The 23,902-nt window shown below is 39.7% G+C and overlaps 1 protein-coding gene across 2 annotated transcripts in view; it reads left to right on the top strand.

The window, feature by feature from the left end:
• The first annotated feature begins 5,449 nt into the window (after positions 1-5,449).
• The window catches only part of dbn1 (drebrin 1), a 148,770-nt gene continuing 130,317 nt past the window's right edge, over positions 5,450-23,902 (top strand). For both annotated transcript variants that reach the window (XM_038709614.1, XM_038709613.1), the window contains exon 1: positions 5,450-5,586. In XM_038709614.1, coding sequence (XP_038565542.1) covers positions 5,504-5,586 — 83 coding nt within the window. In that variant the 5' untranslated portion in view covers positions 5,450-5,503. The remainder of the gene's footprint in view (positions 5,587-23,902) is intronic.

The raw sequence follows: 23,902 nt of genomic DNA, 5'->3' as shown, positions 1-23,902 counted from the left end.
CACTCCATAGCTAAAACGAAGCCTTCAACACAGGGTGAAAAGAGGAGCTGCAGCAATGTGCAGTATGACAGAAAAATATGGTGTTTTTTGAAAATTAAACCATGTAAACATGTTCAGGTACAACCTCTAAATAAGATTTTGAACCTGAAAATGAGCATAATACCGCCTTTTTAATTAAACCAGGAGCTTTCCCTAAACTTCACTGAGTGGTTTAGTTGCCTAAACCTAACTGAACTGCCACCGTTTCACAACGTGTTACATGTTAAACATCATGTGATTTACTGAAGGTCCGGTACGCTGGACTGGTACTTGCCAACATTTGCATATTTTGTTATGGAAAACGACCTTATGTCGTTTTGGGAAATTGACCTGTTTTTGTCGTTTTAGGTATGAGGATGTGTTGGACAGACGGCAGCTCTGTATTCTGAGAGCACGTAAGCACAAATTTCTCTCTCCATTTTTGATCCGTACATCAATCATTTCCTACTATGTGATGAGGAATAAAGATGGCTACAGACTTTTACTTTGTCACATACACATATATAAAAAATCGTGTACACTCTTAAAGACAATATCTGTGAATTTCTGCGCTCATTAATGCTGATGTTCAGTGAAAGCACTTGCTGGGAACTCAGTGCTTTCTTGGACACGATGAAGACCTTATTTCAGTGCAGTGGAGTCAGCCTGTAGCTGCTCCAGGAACTAGATCCTAATTAGCTGCTTGTCTGTCTTGCAGGAACAACAAGCTGTAGCCAGAATCTACATGCTGCAGACGTCCTTCTCCTCTCTGAGGACAAATCTCCCCCAGTGTGGAGCTACTGCTCTCTGAAAGGCTGCAGGGAGACTGACAGACAACTTCTGCTCCCAGAGAAGCCGAGGAGAGTCTGCCTGCTGTTTGATTTAGGAGTTATATCTGTAAGTCGACTTACAACAAACGCTGCTTCAAGTTCATCCACAATGTCGCAGCTTTTGTGGCCATTGTGCTCGATAAGCAAGCTTAGTATTAGAGAAGATGACCCCATTCTGAATTCATCTTATAAGGACCTTTTTGGTCGATTATTCCTCCAACAATCAGACATTGTCAGTCATGAGCACTGAAGACATTTGACCCATAAAACAAGTGGAAATGTGGGTGGTGTTTCAGAAGTCTCAAACTAGGCTAGAAGTGAAAGTGATCAACCCCCCCGGTCCAAGTCCCACAGCAGAACTATATAATCTCTAGGCAGTATTCTTTCCAGGACCCCAACCAGACACTCCAGGAAGGCTGGATACTCCAAACTGCTGTTCAGTGCATGGCCTCAGTCACAATTCATGCAAATTACAGAATGTACTAGCGGCATCTAGTCGTGTCCTGATGTTGAGCTATCATGTTTGCAAAATCTGCTTCCACCCTAACACAACTGAAGTGCATTAAACATTAAATAAGCATTGTGATATTCCAGTAAAAAATATTGCAGTTACTCAGGCAGAAATTAGTTTAGAGGAAAACTGTTTCAGGAGGTGGATGTGTCAAAAACGTGGCACATAAAACTGAAACCATCTCTATGACTGGCTAAACACAATTAGGGGTGAGCAAGAACCATAGACTGTAAGAAGTGGACGTCACCTGTTAGGGACTGCCGTTTTGATGCCTCGAGCTTGGTCGATAGGGCGCCGCCATGTTGAGTTTTTGCAACCAGGAAGTGTCTGGAATTGACACTAATATATATATATATATATATATATATATATATATATATATACATATATGTGTGGATAATACGGTGGAGCTAATGGCCGTTTGTGGAGCTAGCTAGCTTGCTTAGCTAGGTGCATCTGTAATTCACGTTAACTTTCATTTTAACAGGGCTGACAATTTTGTCAAGTGAACCACTTAATATCTTGCATTCTGAACACTGGACCAATTTATGGAGGAAATGTCTTTATTTATACAAAGGGAAACAAAATTAAGGTGGCAGGTGACAATTCAAAATATAAAAATATAATGGAATATAATGCAGTAATCAGCTTTTGGACAATGCACTTTTGTTTCTTCTATATTTCAGTTGCATTGCATGTTTTCCTATTGTGCATTTTTTAACTTGTTACTCAACATTTCTTGTTGCTGTTTTTCAGAACATTTTTAACAAAAGCTTTCTAAAAGTTATGGAGATATTCTGATTCTGACCTTTCCCCAGTGTCCCCAGTGAAAATGAAAAATGAACCTATCTGTCTGTGTTCAGAGGAGGCGCTGCTCTCAGTTCCTGTTGGCTACTAACAAAATGCAGTGTCCAAAATGTTCAGGGTCAGGGTGCAGTTACAGCTGAGGGAATCCCAGACATCAGAGAAACTATAGATTATGTCCAGAAGGTGCGTCTAAGAATGTGGAAATGACATAAATTAACGTATCGATGAACACACAAAAAGGAGTTCCTATTTAGTTGTTCTGAGATTGTAATCATTGTCTTTCCTTTGTCTGTCCTGTGAAACAGTATGTTGCAGTGGAATTTAACATCCAGAAGGGATTCATTTGAATATTAATGAGAGTTCACAAGCAAAAAGACACCAAAGTACACACTGCTGACTTGTGTCTCTGCCAGTGATGAATTGCATCAGTTGATCTAAGTTTTAAGACGTCGTGCCTCTGTCTTAAGTATTCTCTCAATGATTAGTCACGAGAAAGTCATAATTTGTTCTAAGGGACTAAAATACTAGTCAAGTTGTATTTAGGAATATGGGGAAAAGAAACTTTGAGTGCAAAGCTGAGATCCTCTTGTTGTCATTGTTAATTGCACCAGATGCATCTCGTTGACTAATCAGTTCAGCGCTCATGTTTTGCCACCTGTGTGTGATCTGCTTTTGACATTAAGCATCCTGAAGAAACACATTGAAATTATTTCCTGCATGAATCAGTGTGCACGCTTTGTCTTACTTATCAGTTAAAGCTCTAGTATCTATGCACTACATTTAAGGAGGAAGAGGAAAATTGCATGTATTTCTTTGGATATATTTTCATCATGTGGAGAGAGAAGACATTAATCCCCAAAATGCCAGAAAAAAAAGAGCCAGATCCACAATACCAGGCCCTTGGGACTGGAACATATAGATACATGCTGGAGATGTGGTGATTTCCTCACGTTCCCTATTTGTAAACATAGGATGTTTTCCCATTGTTTCTGTTCTGGGGACATTAATTTTAGAGCTACTTGAAGCTAAAGTTTTAGATTTTAACCAAATAGGCTAATAGATTATCTTTGGTTACCTGACAACCTGATCAGATTTTGCTATCAAGTACCATTGTTGAGTTTATATTATGGACATAATAAATCTCCAGGAACATGTAAAATTGTTTTGAAAAACATAAAAGAAACCCAAAAACGCATTATCAAAGCTAGTGGAAAGATGCTAAAAAAACTGGGACATAAAAGTTAACTTAAGTAGCTTGACAGGCAGACAATGTATGTTTTAGTTAATCAGCGTCAAACAAACACATAATATTTTGTCCCTTCTCAATGCCACTAAATTGTGCAAAGATGATTGTTAGCCAATGCTAAAGCATTAGCTTAAAAAAACATTAGCTTAAGCTAACATAGCTTAAGTTTAGCTAAACGTAAAGCTACCTGCTAGCTGAAAGGGCTAAGTTGCTGGTATTTTTGCACAATTCTGGAAATAATCTGTTATGAAATGGTAGTCTCACTAAGTTAAACTTGATGCTAACATCACAAGAGTGACACGACAACGGTGTTTGGGACATTCCCGTTAATTCATATTGATTTTATTAACAACAAATAAACTAATTTTTTTTGTCACATGATCCCTTTTTTCCCATTTCAAGGACTTTAATGAAACACAACTGCACAAGTTAATACAATCAAGTACAACAGCTCAGCCATAGATTCTGCTTTTAATAATGTTCAGTTTTGATAGACGCTGTCAGGGAAGTGTTAATTTAACTCTGTTTATTACTGAGGTTGTAATTTCTAGTGGTGTTGAAGTGGATTGCATTATGTTGAGATATAGCCAAATGTTTTGTCCAACCACGTTTACAAACATGAGGTGGGAAGAATATTTCAGTGTAAGATAGTTCTGTACAACACCACCACGAACCTCAATATACAAACATTTAGTTGAATTAACACATTAAAAACTGAACGCTGTAATCTTCATATGTTTGGAAGATCTGTTGTATCGGATTGCTTTAATTGTACATGTGTATTTTTACTGACTTACTTCTTAATTAAATCAAATTGAAGGTTGTTGATTAATGTATTATACTGCACTGTATCTTTTAGTGTCATCTGTTTTATTTAAAAAAAATAGTATTTGTCTGTTTTTATTTCCCTATGTTGCTTTTATGTTTGTAAAGCACACTAACACTAGACCAATTCAGAGTGTCAGCAACCATTACCTGGACCTTGGCATCTGATCATAATGTCAAATGTGGGATAAACCTTTGCTGCAGTCTGTGTCTTAATACTGTATCATTTAAAAAAACATTTAGTTTCCCTGCTCATCTCTCCTTCCCTTATATCAGATGTTATCTGTTGCATACTGTTCATGGTGTGTGTCAGACATCTAAAATGGGGGAAAGTGTGGGGTGTGTGGGAGACCAGGGTTTTGATTCCCACTGTGAGACATCCACCAATGTGTCCCTGAGCAAGACACTTAACCCCTAGTTGCTCCAGAGGCGTGCAACCTCTGACGTAAACAGCTAATGTAAGAAGCTTTGGATAAAAGCGTCAGCTAAATGAATGTAATGTAAAGTAAAATGCTGAGTCAAGCCAGAGACGTTTTAAGAGCCTAAAAGGACTTTGCACACAAAGTCTGTTTTATTAGCTACAGCTGATTTGATGATTTTTCTCCTCACAGCATCCAATAATAAATCAAATGAATTTCCACATGATGAAGTCGCTGTGGCGTTCCCACCACAGTGTGTGGGCATCATTACTCAGTCATCTGTCAAACCTCACCGTGTCATCAAAGTATGTTCCCTAAATCATCTACATTTCAGTAATGACCATTATAGTTAACTAATAAAAAGGAATTACAGTGGTGTCAGAATGATGTCTAGTCTGTGTTAATCTGTGACTGCAGCTGATCAGACGCGCCGCCGTTGGTAAAAGGTGAATAAAGTTTATTTTAGAATAATTTCCTTGCAAGTCTCCTTTACTTTTGTAATAATTATAAGGAAAATAAGAATGTCCTTCAATGAACTGCTTCATTCAAAATACTATTTTTTAATTTTAATCAGTCACAAAATATTTCACCCAAAAACTTTGTTTGTGTTTGTGATATTGTGATTTTACATTTATCTGCCTCCACATGCTGTCATTGTGCAGGTATAGAAGAAGCTCCGGCAACTTTCCGGCGCTAGGACCGCTTGGACACCGGGATCGTCTCTTTGTCTCCACCAGTCAGAGCCTCCTCCTCCTCCTCCTTCTCCTCCTCCCCTCTGTCCTCCCTGTACTCTCATTCCGTGTCTCTCTCCATCAGCAGCGGTCTGGATGCTTGCAGGGACAGAAACATGGCTGTGAATCTCGGCAAGAACAGACTGGCCCTGCTGACCGCCTACCAGGACGTCATTGACGAGACCTCGGACACCGACTGGTGAGTCCTTCGGCCGGCCATCTCTTCTCTCCTCCTCCCCCTTCTCTCTCTTCTTCCCCCGTTGTTTCGTTGCGTTGCTCCTCTCCTGCTTTTCCCCTCTGGGTTTTGTTGTCCGAGTTGGTGCGCGCTGAGGATGCGCAGGGCAGGACAGGAGCGCACCGTGCAGCAGCAGCAGCAGCAGCAGCATCATACCCGGACTGGTGTAAACTACAGAAATACAGGCCGGGCATTAAAGTCTCAGCAGATCCATCACTGCTGCACATGCGGCCAAGACACACGAGTTTATCTCCAGCTGAAATTCTCAGCGCAGCTTTGCCTTTTCGTAATTAAGCGCATTAAGCTTCTATGAGCTGGAGGAAGCTTCAAAGCGGTGAAAGTGATAGTTTGGTTCTTTTTTGGGGGGGGGGTTATGAAACAGAGCAGCAGGTTTTCGAGTCTGAACTGCACTGCAGAGTCGGGGCAATGTGCGCTGCTGTGCAACACCGTGTGCGCACTGGACAAATAATTGTGCAAGCGGAGCGCTTTGTTTCTTCTCAGTTTGTCCTCTTTGTCGGGACCAGGTTTAGTCGCAGCCAGCTGGAAGCAATTTCGGGCTTTTATGTAATGCGATGCAGCGGTGTGTGTGTGTGTGTGTGTGTGTGTGTGAGAGAGAGAGAGAGAGGCTTCAGGAGAGGTAAACGGGCCTGGTCCAGAGATACTGATGAGCCCCTGCATCCCTAAACGAGGGCGGAGAGGAGAGGGGCGAGGCCGGGTGCATGGTGGGAGGGGAAAGAGGGAAGGGGGGCTTCCATCGTCACCCTTTGTGGTCTTTCCTCAGTGCAAGAGGTGGCAAAGAAAAGCCTGCTGAAATATTGAATGTGAAAGTGAAATTACTCTGCTCAAACCAGAGAGTTTAATCATAGTTCCTCATAAAACAAGATTTATAAAAGGCCAACAAGTATGATTTGAGTTAAGAAACACCCTGCCTTTGCTTTCACACATGGGAATTATTTAAATAATTATTATTCCAGTCATAGTTGGATAATAAAGTTACACCAGGTCTCTAAATATGGCAACTGAGGACTGAGCACATTGTGCCCATGTATCCAAAAACATAATATGAATTTTTAGTTTGTGTTTTGTACTAAAGCAGCGTAAGTAGTTAATATTTTCCTTCTGGACTACCAGGTTTATTATTTGTGTCCACAGTGACTGCAGCACTGTTGTGCTGCCATTCAGGAAGTGCCTGATGTCGGACTTTCCCACCAGCATGTGAACCCAGGATAGGAATGTCATAGGTGAATTAAAGTGATGCTAAAATAGGAAATAGAAAAATAGTGCCATTATCTGTAGGAATGTTATAGGATTATTAACTTGGTTTGGTGTTGCTGCCGGCGTGTCCCTTCTGCTTCATTTCTGTTTGTGTGTGACAGAAAGTGAAAAGGATTTCTTCTGTTTAAAGGACTGTTGCACTTTTAAGAGTTAATGAACCAGTTAAAAGCCACTAGAAGAGGTTATATTTGACTTTGAGCAGGACTGTTTAAAGTTAAACTGTAACCTGTTGTCCTTGATCACGATAAGCCAGCAGTCACCACAGTTGCACTATCAACAAAAATCCAGCAATAACAAAGTCAGAGAACATTTGGTAAACACTTCCCCACTTTAAACCTGCAATTACTGCAGCGGAAACAAGTTATGATCACAGCATTAGCTGCGTTTCCACTGCAGGAACCTTCTGAAGACTTCAGTGCTTTTCCACCGCATGGTCTAAATAAAGTTATGGGGACTTTATTTTACCCCCAAAGAAGTCCCTTCATCGGGGGGGGCGGGGCTTGCAGTGCTGAACATTTCTGATTGGTTGAGTCTGCGGTCATCCTCAGCATATACGTAGTAAAGGAGTTTGTACAGGAGTATATTGAGCTTGACACATCAACAGAAGAACTTACAGAGAGTAAATTAATCGATGGACCAACGACGAAGTCCAGGCCATATTGGCAACTTGAATCTCCTCCACGGTTACTTTGCTGTTGAATAATGATGCATGTCCGTTGCTTTGCATGGCGTATAGTGCATACGTCAGAGTAAGAAAATACGTGAGCAGACTCATTTGTTTAATCAAATAATCAATCACAATTTGTGCAAAAGAGCTGATTGATGAGTGACCACTAATGCTGAAATCGCTGGAGGTCTCGCAGTGTTTTAAGCTCATATTACAGATCCTGTTTTGAGTTCTTTGGAGCCAAACATCATCTAGTCACCGTCTTAACTATGAAATGTGAACCTGGGCCATCTGTTGCCGGTCATTAGTCTAAATGAGGTCAGATTGCCTTGAATACAGCGGTTCTGCTTTCAGTTTGTTGCTGTCATGGTTTGTGGGGGTGGATTTTGGTTTTGGTTCCATATTTTGTCTCTGGTTTGGACACCATTTTGATCTCCAGTGCTAAGGATGTTCTTCTGTGGAAACAAAATAATACCAGAGGCCGATGAATCGATAATGAAAATCATCATTAGGTGCAAACTTCTTAATGAACAATTAAGAAAGTTCCCAATAGCATCCCAAAATCTGAGCTGGTTGGAGTTTTGGGGACACGGCACATTTTGGATGCACTACGCCAAATTAGGAGTTTGGGAGTGAAATAACATATACAGGGATTTGCATAACAAATAAAGGCAGGATTGGAAGCTTATCAGGCCTGCCTTGTATGCTAGATTTTTAAAGTTTTTGATACCAGTGCAAATATATAAAACATAGTGTTGGTAACCTCATATTGATTAATATAAAACATTTTTCCCTACAAAACCCTTTTTTTGTGTATAACAAATATAGCAAAATAAATCTGACATATGTTGTAGGGCTGGGTCAAAAATGTTATCGCGATAAAACATTTCATATAATTCGATAATGTTAATTATGACGATATAGTAATAATAATAACAACGTAAGCTTAAATGCTGTTTTTTTCTCCTGAGTGAAAGTTGAAGAAACCAGATGGTTAATTGGGTGGTTAAACTCTTCTTTATGCACTTTAACACTTGCCAAATTGTGGATCACTTCACAAATCTGAGGCACAACATTCAAAACAATTATGATAAAACTCTTTTTTTCTATAAATATGTGTGAGTGAAATTAAGTTAAAAAGAAAATGGTCCTTTTTCCTCATCAAAATAAATATAATAATAGAAAATTTGAATTAAATCCTTTTCTAACGCTGCTAAAGGCCTATTTTTGGTTTGTGTTTTTGTTAATTGACAACAGTTTAATAAATTTATAACACCCACACAGAATAATAAGATCCTGGGCTCATTTCTCTCACTATTCCTGAGCATGTATGTGTCATAACGGTCTGACACTGAGCTCTTCAGGGATGCGAAGACGTCATCGTTAACTGCTTGTTAAGTTGTTGATCTCGGCAGGAAATGATGCTTATTTTTTCTCTCTGGGCTCCTCCTGTAAAAGGTGTAAATTGCGTCTTGCATCATAACTCGGTTTGTTTGTATCGGTTGCGACGTCCTGTTCCTGTGAGTGAGAGCTGCCAAAATTCGACACAAAGGTTAATGTTTCCTTTAGTGGCGTTCAGATGTTTGCTTCTCCTGTCGGATGATCTGGTGGAGCCGAGAGATGATGCGGACGGCCTCAGGCCTGCCCCCGTTTTTCACACTTGATGAGATTTGAACAAAGGCAGAGACTTGCAAACACGGCTGACCCCAAACAACACAGGGCCCCAAACGCCCTCCACCCCCCTCTGTCCTAATAATGATATACTCATCTATCTATCATTTTCTATCTATAGAAAATGGATCACATCCAGATCTACTTTGGTGACGGACTGTCATGAAGTACATGTGCCAGATTTTGTAAAGATAAGTAAGGGCAGTAGTAGTCTGGACCCAGACCTCAGGAATCTGCTAACAGGTCTTTGCTACAGACCTGAAAGTCGATTTAAAGGTTAGTCGATCGACAGATAATTAATTGGATTTTGCTGATTATTTGTCCTCAGTTATAATTAACCAAACACTTTGGGAAAATGTGGTGGACATATTCTGACAATTTACAGACCAAACAACAAATCGCTTAATAGAGAAAATAATCTTCCTGTTAATCAGTTATGAAAAGGATCTTTAGTTTCTGGCCTAAAGCAAAGACCAGAACTTCTTTGTTAGAGGCAGTTTCAGTGATCGTCAGTAACATTTTCAAAATAATAATATTTTGTGGGAAGCAGAAGTCTACAGATGTAATGCCCTTTAATTGGAGATGTAATTTGTTTTAGTCGTGTAATTTATCTTTTCTTCTTCATCTTCATTTCCTGCTTTGTCTTCTTTATCTTGTAAAGGTTTGATTTCTGTCTCCTGTTCTCTCTGTAGCAGCAGTAGAATCAGTCATTTCAAGAAACACAAAGGTGTAAAGGTTTATTCATTAAGTACTCGACATCCATCACATAATGCGCGTCCCCTGTGAACAGGCCTTATCTTCTGCCTCGCTCACTCACACGTCCACAGCCCTGCGATCCTGCCAACGTGCAGCTTGTTACTCTAAACTTTGAGTTCTGCCCGACTCTCGCTGTCGCCTGCGGGGAACATGGACGCGTCTGGCGTGACCGGCTCGGCCCCCGGTACGCCGTTAGCTGTGAGTGGTTGAAACTGAAGTGATAACAAGCAGGAGGCGATCCAGATGAGGCGGTCGTGTCGTCTTGTATTCAGCCGGGGAGGAGGATGAAGCTCCGTCTCCAACGTTAACACGGACAATGATCCTGACAATGAGGCTTATTTTTAACTATTTTGCAAAGATATTCGTGGTTACTAGAATATTAACCCTAACGACTTTGGTCATCTCCTGACTTTCCCGCTTGCGCCACCGTGAGGTTGATTTTTGTGGTTGTGAGTAAAATATCTCGACAACTGTTTTATGGATTGTCTTGAAATTTGGTTTAGACATTCATGTTCACCTCAGGATGAATTAAAATAGCTTTGGTGGTCCCCTGATTTTTCATCTTGGGTCATCATCAGGTCAAACTTTACCTTTGTACACGACGGCTGTGTCAGAGTGGAGCCTCTCTGAGCTGCTAGCATGGCTGCAGACTCGTAGTCTTGTAATCATTTTCTATGAGGGATAATCAGCCGCTCATTTGCATTTCCTCCTCACTTTTCTCTTCTCTTTTTAACAGTGGAAAATCTTTCTAAAGTGCTAATCATCCTGTACTTTCCACATCTGCATAGTTGTGAGGGTCCATGCCGACAGCCCGTGTCCAAAAGATGAAGATTCAGTGGATAGGTTTTACACTGATAAAACTGAGTGGTTTACGTTCACTGCTTCAAAACAATGCAGGTAGAAGCGATGCCTGTTTTTAATGTCAAAGCTGCTGTATTCAATGTCAAAATGTAAGCGACAAAGAAAAGATGGGATTGATTTCGCAGCCTGCTATTATTATTTCACCCAGTGCCCGAAGGAAGAAGAAAAGAATGTCGGCTCTTGAACCACAAATGTCAGACTGTAGTGAAGGTGACATTGTGAAAAGGGCAGTGAGCGAATCAGGGTTATCCAATATCAAACAATCCGCAGACGTTCAGGAATGCTGAGCGCTCTGTGGCTGCTGATTGGCACGAGGTTGCAGTCATGTGACCTTTTGACCCGCCTCCAGCTGTTTTAGGAAGCCATTTTCTGACGAGTCACCTCTGCCAGGCTGACAAAAGAAGAAGAAGAAGAAACTGGTGGTAAGACGAGCTGAGCAGGAGGGTCGGCGAACTCTGAGTCATGTCTCATTAATTAAAGCCCTTCAGGTCTGAAGCATCTGCTCATTTTTTGAACTACTACCAAACCTGGTTCTGTTATTCCTTGCTCACATTTGTCTACCTTGCTAGTCATTTATTAATGCAGTTTCTTTATTTACCCTTGGGAAAGCAGGGAAAGCATTCACTGAGGAGTCAAGGTTGATCAACCATTGGAGCACTGAAGAGCTGGTTGAGGTCCAAGATAAAACAGCTACTGGCCATGTGCTTTGGCAGTCTCATGCAGGCATGGCTCACGGTGTTCTTTGGTTGTGGATTTGTTATTTATTGCCACACCTAGACAGGTAATAAATGAAAGGAAAACCCTGAATGAATGAGTGAAGACATGTACGGATGCTTCTGTACAAAGGCTGACCCAATGCTTTAAATGAGGATGAAAATAATGTGATTCATAAGCTATGGCCTTCACAGTCACCAGATCTCAACTGAACCTATGGGAGATTTTGGAGCAATGACTCGGTGCTCCTCTCCACCATAATCAGTACACCAGACTTGTGTTCCCACTGCATGGTACAGCTCAACTTGACTCTATTCTACTCACTTTTGGTACCAGGAAGGGCTGCACAATAGGGGTGGGAATAACAGGGTACCTCACGATACGATACACCATACATGGCTCACGATAATGATAATATCACGATATAGCAATTCTGCGATAGTCGATATATCGCTCGACAATTCCTAAAGTGATACATCACGATATCTGTCGAACTATTAATAAAAAAAATGCTCGTGAAAAAGTTCACTATTTATTTGCTGCAAATTCAAAGTGTTAGAAATCAGCACAATTCTGCTCAGTCTGTAAATAAAACTACAGAACAACTATGAAAAAATATTATCAAAGCATTTGTTCATAAAAGGCACATAAAATACAAATTCACTGAATGTTTTACTGCAAATACAAATTGCTGTGTACCACCTGAGTCTAATCTGTACGTCACATTTTATTAATAACTGTTCAGAGACACAGCGTTGTGCTGCCCTTTCTTTTCCTACTGATAACTGTATTTTTAGGCCAGTGGGAATATTGGGTTTGAGTTTTGACCCTTTGGGGTTGCTGTAGCTGGTCTGTGTGGAGTGCAGAAGCACACAGAGCTCAGGAAACATGTACTTTAAGTGTGAGAGACCCGGGTTCAAATCCCCCACTGTGACACGTCCACCAATGTGTCCCTGAGACACTTAACCCCTCGTTGCTCCAGCTCCTCTGACATGTATAGCAATTGTAAGTCACTTTGGATAAAAACATCAGCTAAATGAATAAATGTAATGAAATGTAAATGTAATGAATAAATACTGCTCCACTCACTTCCAAGTCACTCTCATAGGGGGAAAAAAAGACAATGTACAATTTAAAAAAATAGAATATAAATAAATAGAAAATAAAAACAGGTTAATTTACACATAAACCTATTTGTTCACGACCTCCCTCAGAATTCCCATGATGCATGAGGGTGAAGGGAGTTTTGTTAAAATGTGCTAATAAGTTTGCCATTTGTTTGAAATACAAATGTTACTTTATCATGTATGTTTATTAAAACGGGTCTCCTTAGAATCTAGTGTTTATGTTGATAGTTGTCATTCTCGTGGTTGTTTACCATCGAAACCAGGAGTGAAGAGACTGTTTCATTTGATAAGAGCTGCTGAATTCTCCATAGCGCAGCGTCATGTACCGCTGTTCTTCGTCCATATCCATGACAATGAACTGAATTCTTACAATTCTTTAAATGGCGGGTTGAGTATTTACTGAGAGCAACAACAATTATGACACTGACCTAAAAAAATCATTCATGGTTCCCAGACGTTTAATCAAAGTGACTCGGGTGATATTCAGTGCTTTGAGTAAAATGTCTCAACAACCCATCCAATCAGCGTCAGATGTACCTTGTGTTTATTTGCAATATCAGTAAAGATGGTAAAAAAAATGATGCCTTCCGGCATGTTAGCATTTAGCTCAAAGCAACGCTTTAGATTGTTAGTCCTGTTGGACTGCCCTTACAGATGAACTGTTCTGTTGATTAGATGTGATGATGATCCACAATCACAAGCATGAAAACCCCTTTTAATAAAGCATCAGATAACTTTGATAGACAGGATAAACTCTTGAAACGCTGGCTCATATGTAAATGTAGTAAAATCTTCAGGGTAGGCGACACTTTGTGAAACCGCCTCCCTGTCATTGATTATTTCTTCTGGTGCAGACTTGGTGGTGCCAGCGAGAGATAAACCATATTGTTAATGGATCCTCTGGCTGAAGCTAATGACAGATTCTCCATCAGCGTGCCACAGCACTCAGCAGGTCAGGAAGCAAACAGGACGTCTGTTCAGACTGATCAGACATGTCCAGGTTTGACCTTTGACCTCTTGTCCTGGTTGAGGACAATCCTATGAAGTGATCTCATTCTCACTTCAGTCATTCTCCTTCCTTCTTTCTCTTCTTCCTCCTCGTCTCGGCGGCACCAGCCTCTGCTCTGCTCTATTTCCATTTCTAGTTTAAAGCCACAGAAAGTATTAAACCATCTTGAATGCGGTTAGTAGACATGTTGGATTTTTTTCTTCACAGCGCGCTGACAGCTCTCTGTGTACAGCCTGCACTCTCTCAGATTAATATAGAACAGGGTCAGTAGTACAACATGCAAAACAGGCTTTTACTTTCATCACGTCGTCTTTGAGAAACGCATTTGGACACCATCTCCTTGTAGAATTAATCTCCTCTACCTTACATTTTACAGTTTCTTCTCTTCATAAGCACAAATATATTTAGTCAGGAAGAGGCTGGTTTATTTACACCGTATGTCTTAGGAAGGATTAAAACATTTCATAATTTACTCTGTCTGCTGTTATTCATGAAGACCAATGTTAAATTTAGAGAGCCTAAGGTAGTCTGAGCGGCAGGACTTTAACTTGCAGTGGAGTATGTTCAAAGTACTTAAGGATCTCAATACTTCTTTCACAACTGTGCATCTCTCTTTCTCCCTCACCTCCTCTCCTCCTTCTCCTCCGGCCACGGCTCCGTAATGGGGTCATAACCTTCCCGTAAATGTCTCGGGCCGGACGGCGGCGTGTCATGCCGAGGTCATCGTAGTGATGAGGAATGAGGAGGGCGACATTAGGCTGCAGTCCAGACGATGAAACCAGCTAATCAAAACCAGACACGCCTTAGGCCTTATAGGGACACTCTCACGCTTAAAGACTTACTCTGACATTTTCCTCAGCAGAGAAAGTTACCTTACTGACAAATACAGAAACGCTCTGGACAGTTTAGTGGACTTTGTTCAGGACCACAAAAAAATTCACTGGGGAGGCAGAAATCAGACCAAAAGTAACATCAAAACTGTCTAGATACGATTGTTTTAGTTATTTTTGTGAACTAACCCTTTAAATGTGTTAATAACCCCTTTTCATTCTTTTACATTAATCTAGGCTTAAATATAATTATTAAAGGTAGGTTTTTATTTATTCATTGGACATGCTCTTTGCCATATGGAGACCCAAAACAAACATTTGGGGTGTTTTGTCTCGTCCTACAGATTCATTAAGCCGTTCTGCTGCTGCTGTTTTCAGTTCTGAGGATGAGTTTGTGACCCCGGGCGCATGCTAGCTGAGATGATGAATTCATTGCCCAGTGTCAGAATGATCTGACCCAGGTGGACTTGGTGGTAACTCCCCCTGAGGCAACAAATAATCAAGGTTTTCTGTTTTTATTGTCCAGCATGGAGCTCAGATGTAGCAGGGAGCTTGTGCAGCTGGCGGCTGGTGCAGCACACAGGACAGAAAATTCATCCAGAGCTTGTTAATTTTTCATTTTGTGAGCGTTTCACATATCAGGTTTACATCTGGAGGGTCTCCACTCCGATGAAACTTGGCTCTCATGTCAGTGGTGAGTGTATTTGGATGTTTTCAAAGGGCTGTTCCTCCAAGCAGATAAAGAAAAGATTTATTGAATTGTTTTGTTCTCTGTCCTGCTGAACCTGAAGGTCAGCTGTGTTGTTTTTCTTCCCCTGGTACTTCCCTAACATCTGCTCTCCTCACTCCAAACTCTCTTTTCATATTTCTTTTTTCGTTTACCTCTGTTGTCATTGGATAGCTTACATTTTAGAATAAAGCCTAACAGACATGCTGAATTAATTTCCTTCCTCATTGAAAATAGCAAAATTGAATACTTTAAAACACTGTTAATGTCCATGTTTGCTAACCAGCAGTCTTCTTCTTCTTCTTTTTCTTCTTCTTACCTTTGCTGATTCATTACTCTTGGCTGTTTCTTGCCATATTAATGCCACCAGCTGTCTGGTGGTCTCTGTCTTAAGCAAATAATTAAGTGAACCATTGTCTTTGAAGAATTTATTAATAATGTTTCGGGGGACAGAGATCCTCTCCCGTCCTTGAATGCACATTCAAGCAGAGGAGAGGAACAGCAAGAAAGGAAAACACCAAAACAATCTCACAGCTCTGACCTAAACCCTAGTAAATGTGGACAGACTAACATTAGGAGAATAGAAGAAGGATAGGTAATAAGACACAACCATAATAGTAATAATAATAGTAAAAGAACATGCATAAAAGATTAAAAGTAAGAGGAAATAATTTTCTGCCATAATAACTTATGGAACTTGTATAGTGGCTCAAAACTTCACAGGGTACTTTACATTTTTTTTTTATGAAATGCAAAACGCAAAAGTGGTTAAGAATATTTCTCTTTGTATTTAGGGCTGCAAATGATGAATTATTCCATTAGTGATTCATTATGATGATGATCATTATTTTAATTCAATAATTACATCTACAGTTTCCCAGAGCCCAAACTAAAAATTAAAATAAAAATAAATGAATAATCTTAAATATAGTTTTTGTCGCTCTATGGATCAGTTGATCATTTCAGCCCAAATTGTGACTTTATCAACCAAGCAACCATTGCAACATGTCGTCATACATAAACATCAGAATAGGTTGATAGCCAGCGACTCCTAAAATGACGTACTATGACCGTTCTCCAAAACAACACACATGACCATTGCCGACAGGTCGGACAGTACTAGCAACATTAGCATAACATTGTGAAACGGTCATAGTTTGGTTCGGGTTAGGCAACAAAACCACTTGGCTAGGTTTAGGAAAAGATTGTTGTGTGAGTTAAAATAAGGACATTACGTAAGTTACGTGGTGTAAACAGCATAATTTAATTGACTTAATGTAAGTCACCTACATAATGTTATTTAACTTAAAAACTCAAAGTTGACTTGTTTTCACACACAAACCCTGTCTGCTGGGTGAAAGTCTTGTGTTTGTTTGACCCATCGATCCACCTCCTAACACGGACTTTCCCGCTCTTCATACTATGTCAGCTAACTTCCTCCTTTAGATTTCTTGTAAATGTTTTTCCGGGTAGAACTTTATATCGTCTGCCTGATGGCGGTGGCCTAATAGCAAACATAAATATGTATCGTAAAACCTGCTTGCAGAGTGGACCTTTACGGTATATCACACACCCAGGAAAATCTTTAAAAGCCTGTTGAGCGAAAAGCCACCGTTTAGTAAAATGAACAGTCCACTTTATAAAAACTAGTCATTGAAAAGCAGTGTCAGGCGAAAGCGTCACTTTGCCGCTGCTGTCAAAGGTTTTGAGTTCAGCAAGGGAGTGCTCTGGCATAAGAGGGAGCCTGCCGTTTTTAACCTCGAAGCTTTTGGGATTTTTTTCCTTCTCTGTGAATCATTTCCACTCATAGCGGGAGAGAGAGAGGAGAAGAAGAAGAGGAAGATTAAATTGGCAAGAAAAGAGAAGTCAGTCGGCTCTTATTTTTAGCTTCACTTTCACACATACAACACATTTAAATTACAACCAGAGTTACAGAACCCATCCTTTTTATTCTTTTCATTCTTTTGCAGTAAGAGTCAGAACTAATGTTGATCCTTTATTTCGTCCCGCAGAGACGTGTCAACACTCATCAAAGCTTTAAACATGCAGCAGGTATCTAACGCAGTCCAATTAACCAAATTTAGCCCAGTTTAAACTAGACTTTCATAAACACAATAAAGGAAGAGGCAAACATTTACCACAATAATGTGAAGTTACCGTGGTAAATAGTCTAGTCAAACTGACTTCCTAAATGATGAGATCATTTTCACACGTACAAAAACATGGCTGCGTTGTGGCTACAAGTATATATACTCTATATATTCTTTATTTTTAAATTAGAAATGTTTCAGTGTCATTCGTGTGTGCGTGAAGTTAGCAGGAAGTCAGCCAGCTCAGCCAGAGGACTCTTAACGAGCACGCTCTGTGGGCCCAAATACATGTAAACCTGTGGAAGCCTTAAAAAGCTTTCTAGCTTCCAGTGAGCAATTTCTTTTGGAATGAACGTGACACCATCTTGGAACAAAGCATCCAGTTCTTATAATATTCATCTATGGAGCTGCTTTGCAGGTACATCCATATAATGTATGTTACATTGATTTAAATGCTGTTGATGTACGCTGTTAAAACACTGATGAAAACAAACAAAAACTAATAGTTAAATCAGTTGGTGCACATGATTTCTCTTAGTAAAACATTGAAAAGTACATTGGTTTCTTGTATACTAACAGAAAATCCTTTATACTGTGACAAATGGCACACACAGTACTTCAGATAGTTTGTAGAATGGAAATGGGACAGATTTTGAGTTTATTGACACACAGTCAGCACAACTCGTGATTTATGTCTTTACATGAGCCTACATGAGAAATTAAAACTGAATTTTCTCCTTGAAGTTGCCAGTGTTTTTTCAGGGTTTGTAGTTTCAACATTCACACCAAAACAGAACTTCATAACCATTAAAAACCAGAAGTGAGTGGTTTACTTCCTGTAGGGCTGTATAGTAGAGGGAGAAGAACTCAGATATTTTTCTTATGTAGTGTAGAAATAGTCTGTCACTTGTAAAAGTCTTGCAAACAAAATTTAAAGTAAAAAACAAAAGTGTTAGGATTAAATCCTTAAGAATCAAAAGTAAAAGTACTCATAATATACAATGGCCTATTTCAAAATAATATATATTATTGGATTGTAATGTAGTTATCACTTTAATGTTGCCACTATTGAAGGTGGAGTTCATGCTAGCTACAAGCTTTATATACTGCTGTGTAGCCTAAAAAAGGATATATCACATTTTATTTGTTGATAATATTTGGTATTAATAAACTGTCTCTGAAGTTACTAATTACTAAATTCATCAAATAAAAGTAGTGGAGTAAATATACCAAATAACATGAAATGGAAATACTCAAGTAAAGCACAAGCACTTTAAAATTGTACTTATGTTCAGTCTTTAAGTATATGTACTTAGTTACTTTCCACCACTGGCTCTGTAAATGTTGTGTGTTGTACTGATCCTGATTACTGCAGTCAGATCAGAGCTGGAAATGTCACTTTTCTTTGCTCTGAGCTGGCGCTCAGTGAAAAAATAAATCACAGCACGAGTCTGATTTAGATGAACAGGCGAGTTAATCTGCCAAATGTAGTACTCTACAAACACAGCACACATATAGTACACACTTACAGACCGTAGTCAAACATTAGACAGAAGAAATCATGCTTTTGCTGCAAAAACGTATGCAGTACGTACTACATACTGCACACTGCGTTTCATAGTAATATGCAGTATGAAACTGTTAAATTGATTTATTTTGCAGTATGCCTGGCCAGGCTTGGCGGGTTTCTGGTTTTGGAAAGCGGAAGTAAACAATAGGAGGAATATAAATGGAACTTTAAACTTAACTTTTACCATTTCTTTTCTAATTTAACCTTGTAAGGAGAACAAGGACTGCAACTGATCTGTAACGAGTTAACATAGCTCGCTGCGTTCGTCCTACTACCCATAACAAAGCCATAATGCTTATAAGCCTGCTAAGCTAACGTTTGATATCAGCAATGTAAACCATAGCGAGCTGTCAGTAAGAAAACAACACAATATACATAACATCTGACACTGAGTTATGTTTTTTGTTATCAAGGACAGTGCAGTTACAGTTTCTCACAAAGTGAGTACACATGCGAGGGATGAAATGGTATGAAAATTTAATATCACGATTATAGTGCCCAAAATTATCATGGTTATCAGTATTAGCACGGTATTGTACAAATGTGCCAAAAAAGATTAAAAAGTACTGATACACACACTGAAACCATTTTGTATTGAAAACTACAAATACTATTGTCATTTTGTTTGCATAAAAAATAAAATAACAGCAAATACCTTTTGAAAACATATGAAAATCATCGGAGTGTGCATTATCAAGATTTTATATAATACAAGGCCCCAGTGGATAATTACATGAAAACAAATAAGTCTTTAGAAGACAGTGATAGTAACTGCAATGAGCCCAAAAACTGACAGAGCAGTCTGTAGCGTTTCTAGATACGCTGGTTGGTGGACGAATAGACTCAGCCGACACACGACGCACACAGCAACAGAACAACATGTAGCGTATTTACAAGAGCTGCTAACACTGAGAGCTTCAGTTTACACGCTGTTAGCAAGTCAGAGAGACAAACCAAAGCTAAAAGTTAGCTCAGCGTTCACTATAAGGTTATTTTCTTCTGTCAAGTTTCCCTCAGCGCTCTCATAAAAACTAAAATATGACCGGACTTCAGAGTGACTGAAAAATCTCTGCAGCGCTGCCTTCCTCCGTGGCCCAAACAAACCCACGTTGCATTCTGCGCATGCGCGCCTGCTTCTGGGAGACGCTGGAAAGTGTTTGCCGTGAGATTATAACCGCGAGGTTAACCGTACCCGGTTACCATGGTAATTAAAATGTGTACGGTACTAATAACAGTCGGGAATTTTACCATGGTTTACTGTTAAACCGGTAATCGTGTCATCCCTAGTACTCACGTTTGTGAGATACTGTATATATCGTCTTGTCCACCACTGACGCTGTGATGACTGTGTTCACGCTTTGGATCATGGGACACAGTACACGAGGTTGACTGGTGCAATGCATACTGGAGATTTTCTTCCGAATCAGTACAACATCCAGGTATTTTTGGCATCCTGCAGATTTTGCTGTTCTTTGCATACTGCATACTATATTCTACATTTAGGCCAAATCAGTACGTGCTGCTACTATAGCAGGCAGTTTCGAATACAGCCTGAGTGTACTAACCAACCAGCAACTGTTTAGATTATTACCCGACTTGTTGCCTGTTCAAACTCCCAAACCTCCTTTGCATTTATTAAAAAGAGGTGTTGTAGATAATTAAATCAGGTGTGATTGTGAAACTGGTTTTGGTTGCCAGTTTAGCCAAAAAAAAAAAAAAAGTTCAGTGTTTTTCAGACTAAAAATCAGAAGCACTGCCAATCATGTATTGTAGAGCCTTCTTGAAATAATGATATGTGTCTCTGGCTGATTCATCTGTGGCCCCGACAGGCCACTCTTACAAGAGAGAAAATTGAGGGATGACTTTGCCGGATGAAGGAAAGCTGTGATTACAAGTGTCTTTTTAGGTAGTTTAAATGATTTTCAAGTGTGTGACACTCTTTGAATGTGCCTTAGTCATCCTAGAGAGTAAGAGTAATGGTAATAGAAGCCCCGCTCAAGGCTGTTGATGAATAAAAGACTGGAAAAGACGACTGCTTGTGTGTGCGTGTTTGTCTGTTTCAGTTTTATTTGTTTAAAAGTAGACAAAAGTCAACTGTAGCTGTCTTTATCAGAATGGGATAAAAGCAGTAATGAGGGTAAGACAGAGCTCATAAAAATTCATTATGTTACTGTATGCTCTCCGAGTAATAACCACAGTAAGATATGAGAAGCTCTCCTCACTTTAATCCACAAACGATATTCAGTGGACTGTTGGCATCATGTTTCTCAGTCTTCCTGTTAGTTTTCCGTGGTAAAGGATTAACAATCATTTGTCACAGCGTATGATATGAGATTTTATTATAATAGAGAACATGAGGAAAGTGAGGGGGCTAACGTACGACAAGGGTCCCCAGCTGGATGGTTGTGAGTGATTCACATTAAAGAGTTTCCTTGTCGATGTCATTATAAAATTCACTCTTCTGTTACTTTATTTTAGCTGGAAACTGTGCCATTTAACCACTATTCGATACATGTGTAAATCTACCTCTGAATTTATTGCATTTAAATTTCCCAGTAGGTCATTTCAAGTTTTGAAAAAAAAAGTGCTTTTCTTACAGGCATAATGTGACCTAATAGGACAGAGGTCTGATCGATTGATTGGTTTCTAGCCTGGATGTTCACGAATATTTAATCTACAGATGTAATTCAGCAACTTTTTGGACTTGAGTTTTTTGACTGCCGGCTTCACGTTACCTTACATAAAACTGACTCCACTACATCACTGCTTTGTGTTAATGTATCCGGTATTAATTTTCAGATGACTCTGAGGCTGGTAGCTTCTAGCTTAAGAAGACGTATCTTGTAAATATAAAAACATTTTGCAGTAAGGGGGTGACGTGCACTTTGTTGACAAGTAATAGTGTCATATTCTTTCAGGAGGAGAGGAAGCTGGCAGGCAAATGTTTGTAAGCTACCCAGCTAAGTTAGCAAATCTGTCAACTAACATTACAGTTCGGTTCCCATCTTTTATTCTGCTATTTTCTCATGTTTCTAGTGTTTTCTCACTGGACCAAAGATTAGTCATTATAACATGAGACAGATCAGAAGTAGGATTGTAACTTCGTCATATATTTAAACACTGGTGGCAGTTGTGACTCTATGGGACTTAATAGCACTTTGTCTGTAGTTTTATTGAATAAAAAGCCATCAGACCTGAAGCCGCTGCGGCCAGTCAGAGGTCTGACTGGATTCAGATTGGAAGTCAATGACGTTCAGTCTCTATTCCCTGCAATCGGCCCCCCTCTGACCTCTGGATCGAATGTATTGACCTTTTAAACCAGTTAACCTTTGTACACAGTGAGCTTCATCTGTAACTGTATTCAGGGATGTTCTGCTGTGTTGATAACAGACAATGACAAAACGATTGGTGGCATCAAAGGTCAACGTACAACTTGTCGTCTATCCTGCATCACACAAAGTTTGTTCGGTAAAGTTATTTATCAGGTATACTTTTATTTTTTGGGGGGTTGGTGAGAGCCGGGTGTCTCAATCTCAACAGGGCGGCTATTATGTTAGGTAGCAGCTTGTATGATGCTTGCTCTTCCTCCATGTTTCTCCACTTCCTCTTTGTCATTTCTTTTCAAATTCTCCCCTCCTTGTACTTTAAAAATAAATTTGTCAACGCCCCTCCTTTATTTCCTTGCTTTTTCAGAAAGATGACTGAAAGATAAATCTATATTTTTGGATCTTTTTTGTTGTTACTCCCTCTCTCTAAGAAAAAAAAAAGAGACTCCTCATGGTTCTCTGTTCCTTTCACACTGAACCTACAGACGCTAAAGCAGCTGAAACACACAGTTCATCCCTCTCTGTGTAAACAATGGATGGAGGGACGGAGGCCAGTGTCTGTCCTCTATGGACCTCTGAGTCACCACAACACTGCCTGGGATTGTGAGAGGGAGAGAGAGCCATGGAAACAACATCACTTTTATCTCTGTGTATTTGATTGTTCTGTGTTTTTTTTTTTGTATGTGTGTGAGAGCTTATGAGTGGGACGATGACGGCAACTGCAGGTGGGCAGCTGCTGTGGTCAGAAATGTGTCGTCCTATCTGGACTGTCACATCGAGGAAAAAAAACACAAACTTATCCTGCGAACCAGAAAATTTCCCAGTTGAAATTTAGGACTTCAGTGCGTTCGTGGTGCATGATGGTTCATGACACCAAAAGTGAATGAAAAACCACGACTGACTGTGACGAACCCTCAACAGCGCCCTTGGTTTTAATTTAAAAGCAGGCTGTGAAGGGTCTTAGTCATCCAGGTCATAGACATCAAAGGAAGGTTAAAATCAAGGGCAATTGGACGTAGTTGAAGACACTTGAAAACGTTTTGTTCCCCCTCCAAGAGACTTTGTCAGTTCTGATTGACTGGTAGGTTAAAAGATGGCCGTTTTAATGAAGAGTAACATAAATTAACGTTAGTCATTAACTGTGTTGTCAAGCTACATCAGTTGGTAATCTGCAAAAGCCACTATATGTTGTATATTTACTAATGTTTTTACATTTTTTGGCATCTTAAGTGTTTTCGTAAATAACTTTTTTGTAGAGAAGATGACTTGTTTACTTTAACCAGCTACCTAATAACATTGGCAACATATATTGACATCAATTTAGAACAGGTTTAACTATATGATAGTATGTATTATGTTGATTAAATACTGACAAATGTACTTTATGTTGCATTGGGTGCAATGGGTCATGCCATTGTTGTGTGATGCGAAGACAGCTGCCTCTTCAGGGTTCAGGGTTGATGTTTTTGCTCCGAGTAGGAATTCCCACTTTGAGTGGGTTCTTTTTCATATTTAACACACTGTAGCTTTTTGGGGTGTATTTGTACTTTGATCAAATGAATCAAGGACATCACTTTGTGCTAAAAAATGGTGGAAACATAGGGGTTCGGATTAGGGGTGTGACGATACACTTGGCTCACATGCACGATTTACAATA

The sequence above is a fragment of the Micropterus salmoides genome, unplaced genomic scaffold (genome assembly GCF_014851395.1).
Source record: "Micropterus salmoides isolate LMB-PRFRI ecotype aquatic unplaced genomic scaffold, ASM1485139v1 Ms_hic_scaffold_9, whole genome shotgun sequence".
NCBI lineage: Eukaryota > Metazoa > Chordata > Actinopteri > Centrarchiformes > Centrarchidae > Micropterus > Micropterus salmoides.
This window is presented reverse-complemented; position numbering and strand designations above follow the sequence as displayed.